This window comes from Vairimorpha necatrix, chromosome 11 (genome assembly GCF_036630325.1).
Source record: "Vairimorpha necatrix chromosome 11, complete sequence".
NCBI classification, from domain to species: Eukaryota; Fungi; Microsporidia; family Nosematidae; genus Vairimorpha; species Vairimorpha necatrix.
Window position 1 is genome coordinate 336,011 of NC_088826.1, and position 13,946 is coordinate 349,956.

The 13,946-nt window shown below is 33.9% G+C and overlaps 6 protein-coding genes across 7 annotated transcripts; 4 read left to right on the forward strand and 2 right to left on the reverse strand.

The window, feature by feature from the left end:
* Window positions 1-56: 56 nt before the first annotated feature.
* Window positions 57-1,007, reverse strand: VNE69_11080 (V-type proton ATPase subunit C (VATC); the record flags this gene model as incomplete). Its single annotated transcript, XM_065474986.1, has 1 exon — window positions 57-1,007. The coding sequence occupies one exon, from the start codon at window positions 1,005-1,007 to the stop codon at window positions 57-59; it is 951 nt and encodes a 316-aa protein (XP_065331058.1).
* Window positions 1,008-1,293: 286 nt separating this feature from the next.
* Window positions 1,294-1,947, forward strand: VNE69_11081 (superoxide dismutase (SODM); the record flags this gene model as incomplete). The annotated part of the gene is made up of 1 exon (XM_065474987.1): window positions 1,294-1,947. The coding sequence occupies one exon, from the start codon at window positions 1,294-1,296 to the stop codon at window positions 1,945-1,947; it is 654 nt and encodes a 217-aa protein (XP_065331059.1).
* Window positions 1,948-2,121: 174 nt separating this feature from the next.
* On the reverse strand, window positions 2,122-4,305 carry VNE69_11082 (uncharacterized protein; the record flags this gene model as incomplete). Its single annotated transcript, XM_065474988.1, has 1 exon — window positions 2,122-4,305. One exon carries the CDS (start codon window positions 4,303-4,305, stop codon window positions 2,122-2,124), a length of 2,184 nt encoding a protein of 727 aa, XP_065331060.1.
* Window positions 4,306-4,608: 303 nt separating this feature from the next.
* Window positions 4,609-6,648, forward strand: VNE69_11083 (heat shock protein 70-like protein; the record flags this gene model as incomplete). The annotated part of the gene is made up of 1 exon (XM_065474989.1): window positions 4,609-6,648. One exon carries the CDS (start codon window positions 4,609-4,611, stop codon window positions 6,646-6,648), a length of 2,040 nt encoding a protein of 679 aa, XP_065331061.1.
* A 419-nt stretch (window positions 6,649-7,067) lies between these two features.
* VNE69_11084 (uncharacterized protein) lies at window positions 7,068-7,444 on the forward strand (the record flags this gene model as incomplete). The annotated part of the gene is made up of 2 exons (XM_065474990.1): window positions 7,068-7,410; window positions 7,440-7,444. The coding sequence occupies 2 exons, from the start codon at window positions 7,068-7,070 to the stop codon at window positions 7,442-7,444; spliced, it is 348 nt and encodes a 115-aa protein (XP_065331062.1).
* A 37-nt stretch (window positions 7,445-7,481) lies between these two features.
* Window positions 7,482-9,653, forward strand: VNE69_11085 (uncharacterized protein; the record flags this gene model as incomplete). 2 transcript variants are annotated; one of them, XM_065474992.1, is made up of 5 exons in its annotated part: window positions 7,482-7,580; window positions 7,628-8,212; window positions 8,254-8,642; window positions 8,854-9,097; window positions 9,639-9,653. In XM_065474992.1, the coding sequence occupies 5 exons, from the start codon at window positions 7,482-7,484 to the stop codon at window positions 9,651-9,653; spliced, it is 1,332 nt and encodes a 443-aa protein (XP_065331063.1). The 2 variants fall into 2 exon arrangements, with proteins under 2 accessions (XP_065331063.1, XP_065331064.1); XM_065474991.1 differs by having other exon boundaries at window positions 7,482-7,578; window positions 7,884-8,212.
* Between the last annotated feature and the right edge of the window lie 4,293 nt (window positions 9,654-13,946).

Below are 13,946 nucleotides of genomic sequence, written 5' to 3' on the forward strand. Positions count from 1 at the left end.
AATATAATATTACGAATATGACATTAGATATATAATATTGATATTATTAAGTTTGTTTATTCCTCATTATATGATTCTATAAATGTATACGCAAAATTAGTCCCTGTCTCTTCCTCGTCACTATCTTCTATAATCCTGTCACTCTTCCAACTCTCACTGATCTTCTTAAACTTCTCAAGAGACTTCTCTTCTACACAGGAAAAGAAGGCATATTCCTTAGGAAGCCCATACCTAAGAAAACACTCTATAAAAAGCTTGAGCATCTTCAAGTGTACGAGGATCTTGTACAATTCTACGAAATGTGTCTCTACGAATAAATCAAGCCCATCTGGCTCACTGAAAGGTAAAGGGGGCATATTCGTCTCTTTTATATGAAATCCCTTCAGACTGCATTCCTTCTTGAAGTCTTTTACATGTGTCTTAAGGATTAAGATCTTGTACAGAATATATTTCTCGTCTTCTTCTATTTTCACTAGTGTCTCCTCTGAAGCCATCTCTGAATTACAAATGAACTCTGAGAAATCTGACGAGTCTTTTTCTACCACCAAGTAGATCTCCTCTAGGAATTCATATTCAGTCAGGTTTATATTTAGATCTTTCTCTAGAATATCTCCTTGTGTCCTCTTCCTTAATTTCTCACTATATTTCTTATATTTCATATTGTCTTCTTTCTTCTTATTGTAAATATTCTTTATGTGTAATAAATCCTCCTCTAGCATCTTGAGACATTCTTCCAGATCTAAGCAGGCGTATTTCTCTGTGTCCCAGTGACACAAGTTTCTCTCGAATTTGTATGTTTTTATTCTACTAAATCCCTTGATCAAGTCTATACATTCCTTCTCTGATTTATTTAGTGAGTCGTCGTATGAATTACAAGATGAGATATTCAGATGTATGAAGTCTGGGATATTTATTATCTCCAGATTTATATTATATTTTCTCTTGTACTGTATTATTTCTTCTTGTATATTTATATTCTCTTCTAGTGGGAGGCCTATGAGTAGCATGAAGGGGTAAATAAATAAGGACAGAGTTCTTTAGTGAAATGTCCCCACATGAAACAACTGTCAACCATGAAACAACTGTCAACATATAATACAAATTTATATTATATGATAAAATATATATTGTACGATATCATATTGGATAATATATATTGAGAGTATGTTCAAGATATATACTGTACATAAGATAAATATTCCTGTTTATAGTTTAACCCTATATGGTATCTAATTCTATATGTTTTATCAGGCGCTCTTCGGGATATTTTAAAATTTTCATTTTCTTGCCCTTATGTTCACGTTGCCTAAACTTAAATACGAGTACAATTCCTTAGAGCCCGTCATCAGTGAGGATATTATGATCACTCACCATAAGGAGCATCATCAGACTTATGTAAACACTCTCAATAAACTAGTACAAGACAATAAGCTACAAGGGAAATCTCTGAATACTCTCTTATATGGTAATAATAGGGATACCCTCCTTGATAAACAATTAAGGGACTACGGAGGTGGTCACTTCAATCACAGTCTCTTCTGGGTGATGATGTCTCCTCAGAAGAAGGATATTCCTGATGATCTCCTCTTCCTCATCTCTGAGGCCTTCGGGTCACTAGAGAAATTCAAGGAGGAATTTAATTTCATGGCTACTAAGTTATTTGGATCGGGGTGGGTCTGGTTAGTCTACAAGGATAAGGTGTATATTGAGACTAGTACTAATCAGGATAATCCTATGATGAGGGACTGTAAAGTCATTCCTCTACTGTGCCTTGATGTCTGGGAACATGCTTATTATTTACAGTATAAAAATAGGAGAAAGGAGTACATTGAGAAGTGGTGGAATGTAGTGGACTGGGAAGCAGTGAATGAAATATATCAAGAGTGTGTAGTGAATAAGAAGAATTTACAAGTAACCTCAGATGGACTCATTAATTTCAGTAAATAATCATTAACTATTTATACTGTTTTATATGATCTATATTTTATAGGTCTCATATGCCTTATATTTAATATGCTCTATTTTATATGCCTTATATTTAATATGCCCTATATGCTTATCAGTATATAATCCACCATTTTCCAAATATTCATCTTTATTCAAATATAATTCCTTCCTCTATTAATTTCTATATTTTATTAGGAGAATATCTCGTATGAGTAAATTCGCTCTCTTATCTATTTCTATACACTCTACTAGTTCCATAAGTATCCCATTTATTATGTAAATGTTCTTATACTTGATAATTATCTCTAATATTGTAAATATCTCGGAATATTCTATCTGATATTTCATCCTCTTTAACTTCCCTTTGATAATATTGATCATCTTTCTATTGTCAATATTATCCCCAATCAATACTTCATATACTTCCTTGGAGTATAAATTAGTACTGAGAATACTGAAGAGCACTCTAATGCTCACTTTATATTTTACATATTCCTTGAATAAGATCTTGTCTTCTTTAAAATGCATCATTATTCTATCTCTGTTTACATTATATTTCATTAAGCCGTAAGGGACTTTGTTGTTTAATAAACAAACTTGTACATAAAAGTGAAGAAACTTTGTATGGTCCAGAAAAGGCTTACAAATCTCATACATGTAGTCAGGACATGAATGATATTTCATATATTTTAGTATGTCTAAAAATATTTTGTCTCTAAGCGTATTGTGGTCTTCTATATTTGTTTTATTTATATTCTCTAAATAAGTGTATTTAACCTCGTTCTTTTCTATATTGGATATGTCTTGACTATTTATAATCTTATTAAGTATCTTCCTTAGTATTTCTTCTTCTTGGTATATTTCTTCCATCTTAAATATCCTCTCTACATATTTCAGTAAGATCTCTTTCCTGAAAAATCCTAAATATTTTATTAATACTTTCTTATCTTTTAATTCTTCAAATATATCATATCCCTTATTTATAAGGTCAATTATAAATGTTTCATTTATCTCTAATTTACATAATTCCTTAGCTGTCTCTTCATTTGTAATATCTTCTATTGAAATTAGTGGACTAAGATATTTCTCTTTTATAAGTTTGAGTAAATATTCGTATCTTCTAGTGTATTTGATGAATAATATCACATATTGTAAATGGTCCTTATTGTGGAAATTATCATTTAGGAAATCTGTGACACATTCGTCTTTGTCGTAGAGGAATAAATTTCTAAGAATTTCATTCCCTTGGTTTATTATTCTATAATCTGGGTCTTCGTCAAATTTATCATTCTCATATTTATCCACTTTAATTGATTTAGCTTTTTGATCTACTTTATTTAAATTATCTTCTTTGGCGTGCGTATACCCAAATAACTTATTATTGGTAAGTTTCTTGTTGACTATCATGATAAGTCTCTTCTTATATTTATATTTCTCTATTACACCCTTCTTGATTTTATATTCTATAACTTTTAAAATACATTTAGTCTTAATTTCATTCCTAATCATATAAATATACTCAAGTATTTCTTTATTAAACTTCTTCAATTTGATAATTTCTTCTTTTTCTTTTACTACTTGAAAAATTCTCAATCTTTCATTTTTGAATTTTTTATGCAAATAAATATTTTTATAAAATTCTGCACTTTGTTTGCTTAAATAAACAAACTCTCTAAATTTATATAATTCGTCAATATTAAGAAAATCTAGTTTACTTTCTCTAACTCGTTTTAAAAAATTAGGTGGTCCTACAAAGAATCCCAATTTAATGTAATATTCTTCATTATCTAAATCTGATAATTTGGTTTTTATTATTTGTAATTGTGTAGGAGTAAATTGTACTTGTGTTATTAGTTTATATAAAATTATACAGATTTGAGTACTTAAAGGCTGGTCTAAGAGAGATGAAATAATTATTGGGTTGTAGTTTAAGATTTCTAGAATGTTGGTTGGAGTATTGAGAAGGGAAATTAGTAAAGAGTAGGATTTGTATGATTTGGGGATTAGAGGGATGATGTCTTCTCTGTTTATTTCGTCTTTGTTCATTTTGTTTGTTTCGAATTTGTTGATTATCTTCACGTCTTTGTTTGTTTTTGCTTGCTCATCTTTTTTATTTATTTTTGCTAGCTGTAGATCTTGAATTATTTCTTTTTGCTCTTCCGTTCGCTCTCCTTTATTTAAAAATTCTTCCGTTTGGTCGTCTTTATTTATAATTTCTTTTTGCTCATCTTTATTTAAAATTTCTTCTGCTGGTTGATCTTCGTCTTTCAATGTCAAAATTGCTTCTTGCTCATCCTTAAGTTTTTCTTTATTTTGACGTGTGGCTTTTGAAATTTCTTCTTGTTTTAGAAATGGCATTTCTTTAGGGTAGTAATCAAAGAAGAATAAGTAGAAAGTCAGATTGTTGTGACTTGGAAATTTGCTTTTATCTTTAAATAAAATATATCTTATTTTATTTAGGTGTATTTATAAATTATATCTTAAAATATAACACATTTTAATTTATTATGTCTTACTGTAATTTATTTCATGTTATTGTGTCTTACAGTGTTTCATTAGCTTAAAAATGCAATTTTAAATTTCTAAATTTTTTTTCTAGAAAAAATGAATTTTCTTGAATTTTTTTTTCTATAAATTGAATTTTTTTTCATGCCCCTCAAAATGAGTGAACCCAGTAAAACTTCAAATGCAATTGGTATTGATTTAGGCACAACATATTCATGCTGTGGTGCTTACATTAATGGTAAAGTAGAGATTATTACTAACCCTGATGGAGACAGGACTACTCCTTCTATCGTCGCCTTTGGTGACTCTGGGAATATTGTAGTCGGTTCTGCTGCTAAGAGTATGTACACTAGTGACCCGAGTTCTGTAGTCTTTGACGCTAAGAGAATGATAGGCAGAGGATTTGATGATGAAAATATTCAGAAATGCGTGTCAAAATGGCCATTCAAAGTCGTCAGATACAATTTCAAAGAGAAGAAAGAAGAAGCTGCCCCTGCTCCAGGAGCCCAGAAAGTTATAGACAATATTGCTATTAAGATTGAGAAGAATGGGAAAGTAGATTATTACGCTCCTATTGAAATTTCATCAAGAGTCTTGACATACATGAAGAGAGCCGCCGAAGCCAGACTTAGTACAAAAGTCGACTCTGTGGTCGTGACAGTCCCAGCTTACTTTGAGGAGCCCCAGAAAGAAAGAACAAAAGAAGCCGCTATTATTGCAGGATTTAAACCAGAGAACATTAGATTACTCGCTGAGCCCACTGCTGCTGCTATGGCTTATGGTCATATTATGACTCAAGGAGATTCTCCCCTTGAGACTAAAGAAGATGTCCTTGTATTTGATCTTGGTGGTGGTACTTTTGATGTGTCAGTCTTAGACTTTGAATTTAGTAAAGAAAATGGATCAGTGGGAATTACAAAGGCCACAGACGGGAACACTTTCTTAGGAGGAGTAGATTTTGACAATCTCTTGATCCAACACACTCTTGCCGAATTTAAGAAGAAGAACAGAATTGATGATAAAGAAGAATTTAAACAGAACAGTATCTTGAGATTAAGAGCAGAAGTCAATAAAGTCAAGGCTTTATTAAGTTCTACTACTAATGCCCAGATTTATGTCCCATGCTTCCACGGAACAGTAGATTTGAATGTTGACATCACAAGGACAAGATTCGAATATTTATGTGACTCCTTATTTAAGAATTGCTTAGAAAGAGTAAAAGGATGTCTTTTATTATCTGAAGATATAAAAGGAGTAAATTATTCTAAGGATGGTACTAAATTATTACTTACCCCAGAATTAGAGAGACAACTTAATGATATCAAAAATAGAATCAAGAAAGTCATTCCAGTAGGAGGATCATCAAGAATCCCAAAAATCAAGAGTATGCTTTGTGATTATTTCGGAGCTAATAAAGTAGTCGAACCAGTAAACCCTGACGAAGCTGTGGCTTATGGTGCTGCTTATCAAGCCGCTTCAGTCTTCTCTGACGTCATAGGCGACAGTAATGGCTTATTGCTCATTGACTGCTGTCCTCTAGACTTGTCTATTGAAACTGCTGGTGGTGTGGCCACTGTCTTAATTCCCAGAAATAGTTCTATCCCTGTAAAGAAGACTGAGACATTTACTACCTACTCTGATAACCAAACAGCAGTAACTATCAATGTCTACGAAGGAAACAGAGCTCTTGCTAAAGAAAACAATCTCATTGGTTCATTTAACTTAGATGGCATTATACCTGCCCCAAGAGGAGTCCCAAAGATCGAAGTCACTTTTGATGTAGACAATAATGGTGTACTAAACATCACTGCTGAAGACAAACAAACCAGTAAACAATCATCACTTACCGTATCAAATACTCAGAGTAGATTGACAGACGAACAAATTCAGAGAATGAAAGAAGCTGCTGAGGAACATGAAAAAGCAGACGAAAAAGTAAAAGAACTAATTTCTAAGAAAAATGGATTTGAATCAATGCTTAACAGTTTTAAAGGAGCAGTAGAACAACATCAACAATTACCACAGGAAAAGAAAGACGAAATATTAGGAAAATTAAAGCCTTATGAAGAATGGGTCTACGGAATTGATGGAACTAATTTTGATGAAGCAGAAATGGACCAGAAAGATCAAGAACTTAAAGATATGATCAAAGAAATCATGCCAGCAGGAGGACCAACAACAGCACCAGCTGCATAAGTAAGACAATAAAGAAATTATTTTTAAAAAAAAACATTTTTTATAATATTAATATATCTTGTTTTAAATAAATTTTACTTTTTAAATATTAGTTTTCATATTTAATATTATAAAGCATATTCTCCTACAACACCACCTTAGGTGCTCTAGTAGCAGATAAGTATGGAATCTGTGACTCGCAGATTAAGCACATACTATCAAAAGTAGACAACAGGCAGATCAGGAACTACACCAGGCTTCGGTGTAATTTAGTCAGATGGTCTTCTGCTTTGGCTAATGCCAACAGAATCCCTCCTTTTTATAGGACTCATTGTTTCCTATGTGAGGGAGAATGAGAAGACCTTGAACACTTCTTGTTAGACTGTCCGACGCTCTCTAACACAAGATCTCTATATGAGGATAAAATACTGGAAAAAAAAATGGGGTTTACCAAACGCAAAAAAAAGGAGGAAGAAACTTGCGAGATTGAGGCCGACTTATCGACCTCTGGAGTACAAGAAAGTGTTAATTCACTAGTATTGGAAGGCTACAAACCAGAATGTGAAGTTAGCAGCTTCCGCAAGGCTGCTATTCACACAGACCAAGAATTGATAAAATTCTGGTCACGAACAGAGACTTTATTCAACAGAATAAAGATAGAAGAAGGCAGAAATGCCAACCAAAGGTACTGTGGGAGAGCTGGGCCGATGGCTAGCCTTGCTTCCTATTGTAAGAGCTCACATGGAGTGACAAGTATTCATCAGGAGTACTTAGATGCCATCTGTGAAGAGCTCAATGAACAGAGATTCAAGCTTAAAAACTTGAAGAAGCAGCACGAGATTGAGATTTCCGTAATGAGAAACCAACTCAACACACAAATTGATGCCCTAAAGGCTTCAAATGAAAGATTAGAGCAGAGAATTGACATGATTCTCACTGCAAAAAAGGAGAGTGTGAAGAACCAATCACAAAAAAAGCTGATCGTACTGATCAAAAAAAGGAAAAGGAGAAGTTTGGTGTCTTCGCTAAAGCTCAAGATAAAGAGCAAATAAAGGTTACGGGTAAAAGGATCCCATCATCCAATACCATTAATGTGTTTTTACGGAAGGTAACCGCTGCCGTAAAAGGAAACAGGAAATTGTTGAAGAAAAATATTCTTCTAACAGAAAAGACGGAGAATGACTGGACAATCATTCTTAAAAATTGTGATATGAAACCAAAGGTTTCAAAAAAAGCTGATGCCTCAAAAACAGCAGATGCCAATAGGTTTGCCCCATTCCTAGAAGGTATAAAAAAGAACTTCAACTGTGATACGAAACAGTTGAAAGTACCCGCTTCAAGTTCTAAAACTTGTAAAAAAATACTGAAAGATGATTTGTTACTGTCATCTATAAAAGGTTGGGCGAAGTCGAAATCTATGACTGAGCGCAAATCCAAGATGAAGAAAACATCTTTACCAAAGGCACCTTCTTCTCACATTACGAGGAAGAAACCAACAAATTGGATAGATAAACTATCCAGAGAAGAGTTGCTAGACCTAGCAATAAACGGAAAGAGGCTCAAAGACTGCAAATACAAAATTGTGGTCGCTCATGGTTTCCCCGAGGGGAACACATTATCAGGGAGACCTGGGCCAAATTAATGGGCATAGAGGAAGAGAACATTCCCCTAGTAAAAGACATTGAAGGCGAGGGCAGAATCTTTCTCATTAGAGATGAATTCTGCTTTCAAGCTGCAGAAGCTCTTGAGAACGCTTCAGAAAATGTAAGAGTATTAGTTGCCGAAAACGAAGTAGGCAATTATATCTCTAGGAACAGATCAGCTTTGACGAAAATATTCTCCGATCTTCGTCAAAAATGGAGGAAGTATGTGCCTGTCGATAAGGCAGTAAAAGTTATAAAAAACGGTCTATCTGACAAGCCTACAGTAAGCCATGAAGAGTTCTTTCTATCCGAGTTAAACTTTGAGCATCTCGGGAAAGACAGGAAAGTTGATAGTAAACATCACAATGAACAGTGATAAAAATGCTATTATTAAAAGATTTTTATTAAATAATATATATTTTAATAAAAAACAAGTTATACGGCTTCTTAGCTGTACTAAAATTAATTGTCTACCCAACAATTCACCAAAAGTTAGTAACTTTACTAATAAAAGTAATGGATGTAAACTGAGATTTTAATCTCATGTCTATATCATGGTAAAAGCTAGAATGCTGAGAACAAGCATTCAAAAGGGGTTGTGTCTAGTTAAAACAATGGCCAACCATATCAATGGAGAAGAACTCCGACAGCAGTTAGACGGAGTGTCAACGGGATTATCGGACTCTCTTATCTATACCAGAAAGCATCGCAGAAAAGATGCTAACTTCACCTTCTGCGTAGTCAGAAGGTCAAGAAAAAAAGAAATTTCTGAAGCCATGGATATACTTGGCCTAGAAATATTAAAAGAAATTCCAACTCGTGATAGGGTGGAGAATAAAAGAAGATGCAAGTCCATAGAGAAGGCCAAGCTCTATAGTCTTAACATCAACCATTTCTACGGAAAGAAGGAGGACTTGGAAATCCTCCTTAAAGTAGAAAAGCCAACAGTCTTGTGTCTTCAAGAAACTTGGATGAAATCCTTAGGTTCTACGAGACTAGAAAAGTATGTGGTGGAGACACCAGCCATAGGAAAGAATCGGCCGGGTCTAATGACTCTAGTCAGAAAAGACGGGGCAGTAAGATGTTCTAAAAAGGGGGATGACGACAATATTCTACAAACTGTCGTTGAATTCAAAACTAGTACGGGATTGACAAAGGTCTTAATAATCAATGTTTACGTTCCACAAGAGAGAGAGAGTTAAAGGCCGAAACTCTAAGTAAAGTAATTAACTTTCATAGTATTTAGAAGGATAAAAGAAACTACAAGGAGATTGTAGTTATGGGGATATGAATACAGTGATTCTTCCCTCAAAAAGAAGCTTGCTATCGCAGGGTTAAGCCCCGCAATAAACTATAACAGATTACCAGGGACAAGAATCCTGAGTGATGTACAAGTCTCTAAAAGACGTATTGATACGATATTTAGGGTCTTAATTCAGGACAACGAGAAAGTAACAATCTCTCGAAGATGGACGGTAAGTGATCATCTCTTGCTGAAGAGAATGATATCTCTTCCTTCTCCAGTGAGAGAACGGCCATTTGCCTACAATAGGAAGAAACTTGAGCATCCAGGAATGGAAGCTAAGCTTTCAAGAAAGTTGAATGAAAAAACATTCACACAAGATGAACTCTCTAGAGTTTTAAAAGACGTTTGTATATCCTCCAAGATATACAGTAAAGTGGGGACATTCAAAGGGCTGCCCATCAGATGGAGACACGTAAATGTCTTTAAAAGTTTTAGATATGCTACTAAGCGTATGCTAACGAATAGGTCCGTAACGTCTGTGCATAGGTACATGTTACTGAAGGATAAAATTAAGGCAACAAAGATAAAAGTTCGGAAAGATCGAGCCAAACTTTGGGCCTTCAAGGGCATTGAGCTCTATAAAAGTAACAGATCCAGAGACTTCTGGAAATGGTTGAAAAGTTCTTCTAACGTCACTGTTAGATTAGACAATGTTTGCTTGAAAGATGTATCAGGCATGGCTCATAACGAGCATAAAAAGAAGTTAGAGATAGCCAATGACTTTTACGCTAATCTAGCTAACTCAATTTCAGACGTTGAAAATGTCTATCAAAAAAATATCGAAAGGGATACTCCAGAGAACATCACTATGGAGGATTTACTGAGAGCCACTAATAACTGTGTCAACAACAAGGCAGCTGGGCCGGATGAGATTCCAACCAAGCTATACAAGGTACTACTTAAACCTAGTTTAGTAGATAAAAAACTACCTCTGTTCCTTGTGAACGAGTTCAACAGAATACTAACAGGAGACAGCCCTCCTGTTAGCTGGAGTGCTGCTGACATGATTTGCCTCCATAAAAAAGGAGATGTGTCAGATCTCAACAACTATAGAGGAATTGCGCTAATTAACACAATAAGCAAAATTTACTTAAAAATAGTAAACGACAGACTTACACAGTTTGTTAAAGAAAAGAACATTCTTTCTCCTTTCCAAGCCGGATTTAGAGCAGGAGAAGAATGTATGAATCAGATTGCAACCTTGCTGGAGGTGGTTAAAAGAAGAGAATTTCGAAGTCAACAAACATTTCTATGTTTTATTGACTTTGAAAAAGCTTACGACAATGTTAGCCATGAGCTACTATTTAATAAGCTAGAAAGGTATAGTATTCCAAGATATCTTATAAACACATTGAAAGATATCTATGGAAATACTAAGATGAGAATCCGTATATCGGAGACACAAGTAGTGGATATCTCTACAAAAAAGGTGTGAGACAGGGGTGCCCCTGTTCTCCTACGCTGTTCAATCTATTCATAAATGATATTTTTGACGGCATGACAGGATTGAGCGTTCCTCGCTCAAATATAAGCCTGCCCGGACGGATGTTTGCAGATGACATCGTAGTTCTAGGCATTACTCTTGCTGATTTGAAACACAAAGTATGTCAAGTCAGCAGATGGGCAGTTGAGAATCGTATGGAGATCAACTGTGACAAAAGTGGTATCTTAGTATGGGATGCCAGTAATATATCCGAGTCTGTAGATGTCGCTATCAGGACTGACTTTGGAAAAATCGGTGAAGTCGCCGAATACAGGTATTTGGGTGTTCTTATAAAAAGATCTACTTTAGAAGAACACCTAGTAAGAGATGGAGCCTTCAGAGGCAAAAAAGCTTTAGAAGTCTTAAAACCAAAGCTTCTAAATAAAGGAATCAATATAGCTTTTAAAGGTATATTAATAAAAAATGTGTTTTTTCCCACTAATGTACGGAAGTGAATTATGGGGGATGTCTAGTATAAGGTCTGGTGGGATCAATAGAATCCTAAGAAAAGCGATCCGAATGAAATTTCGAACCAAGATAGTGCCATTAGATAGGATAATGGACGAACTTTGTAGAATAGAGTTCACATACAGGCGGCCCTAAGTAGATTTAGGGCATTAAAGAAGTGGAAACACAATAAAACCATTATCTCGGAATTCATTTACCAACCTCCGAGGGAAAGGAAAACAACGTGGAGTTCGAGGACTAGGCGTTGGTGTAAGAGATATATCGGGAACGATTATGAAAGCATTGCCTACATTACAGGCAAGAACAAGATTTTAGAGGTACTTAAGGCAAGGGGTTCCTACAACATCACCTTGGGTGCTCTAGTAGCAGATAAGTATGGAATCTGTGACTCGCAGATTAAGCACATACTATCAAAAGTAAACAACAGGCAGATCAGGAACTACACCAGGCTTCGGTGTAATTTAGTCAGATGGTCTTCTGCTTTGGCTAATGCCAACAGAATTTCTCCTTTTTATAGGACTCATTGTTTCCTATGTGAGGGAGAACGAGAAGACCTTGAACACTTCTTGTTAGACTGTCCGACGCTCTCTAACACAAGATCTCTATATGAGAATAGAATATCTGAGTTGAGATCTTCAACTCAAACAAAAGAGGAGCTAATAAAGATGATTATTGGCAACATCAATGGCATCAAAGCTTCTTTTGATAAAAGGAAGTCTCTACTTGTAAGAGTAGAGTTCTTAGACAAGATGATTGTACAACGATATATCGTTATACGAGAAAAGGAAAGGCTTGTAAGCCAGAACAGATCTAGAGAAATCTAGAAGAAAAAAAAAACACACTTTTACCTGGGGGAGGTATGGCAAGCTGCTGGTGCCGTAGCATTTACGTTGAACTAGTTAGGTTCTTAACTGACGAGTAGGTCAGACGTGTTATTCTCTTAGAACCCTGCTGAACGCAGGTCACAGATAGGAATGTTTGTGGTTCTAATCCTAAGGGATATTTTTTCTCCTACAAGCAAGGCCTTTATGGTATGCTGGTGTGTATCACAAGTTATTGGCTGTTGAAGTTTTTATTTGCTGGGTGGCTTTTCTTTAATAACAATAAAAGTTTTTTAGTTTTTTTTTTTTTTTTCTCTACTTGTAAGAGTAGAGTTCTTAGACAAGATGATTGTACAACGATATATCGTTATACGAGAAAAGGAAAGGCTTGTAAGCCAGAACAGATCTAGAGAAATCTAGAAAAAAAAAAAAACACACTTTTACCTGGGGGAGGTATGGCAAGCTGCTGGTGCCGTAGCATTTACGTTGAACTAGTTAGGTTCTTAACTGACGAGTGGGTTAGACTTGTTATTCTCTTAGAAACCTGCTGGACGCAGGTCACAGATAGGAATGTTTGTGGTTCTAATCCTAAGGGATATTTTTTTCTCCTACAAGCAAGGCCTTTATGGTATGCTGGTGTGTATCACAAGTTATTGGCTGTTGAAGTTTTTATTTGCAGGGGGCTTTTCTTTTATAACAATAAAAGAATTTTAGTTTTTTTTTTAATTTTCTAGGTGGCTTTTCTTTAATAACAATAAAAGTTTTTTAGTTTTTTATATTATAGACATTTACAAGATTATTAGGTATTGACGATTTTAATAAATAAGTAATCATAGACATTTATAATGATATTGTATTCAACTTAAGTTGATGTATTTAAGTTTCTAGCAATATTGATATCATCAATAAATTTTATACTATTCTCGGAATTTATAAATCTATCAGATTATTTTCTTTTACTATTGTTTTAATATTTTTTAATTTCTTAATATTCATTTCTAAATTATGATTTTTTGATTCTCTTTTAAAACATCACATATATCTTTTTTTATTCTTTCAATTGTATTAACTCTAATTTTTAGTTCGACATTTAGAATAAAGATTTTTATACATTCTTCTTTATACTTCTCTATTAAATCTTTATTATCTTCATATTCATACCTTTTGACATTATGATCACTAAATGAACTTTGTATTTAATATAATCCTTTATAAATTATCGCTTTCAAAACCTGTATAATATTTTTAATATCATCAACTAATGCAGTATCTTTAATTGCATTCAATCTTGGTCTTAATTTTTTTATTTTGTATTGCTTTTATGACTTTTTTAATCTTAATAACATTAATTTTTACTTCTAATTTTTGAGAAAATTTTTCATTATTATTTCAATAATATTTTTATCAAGTTCAAACATTTCTATAACCCGATTTCGTTTTATTATAAAATGTTCATTAATTCTTATATAAAATATATATTCCCATTTTGTATACAACCCTGATATCAACATCATGGCATCTATAAACTCATTATTAAACTACATAATATCTTTAAGATTTACTAACACTTCACTAAATATTCTTTGTAAACTGAATTT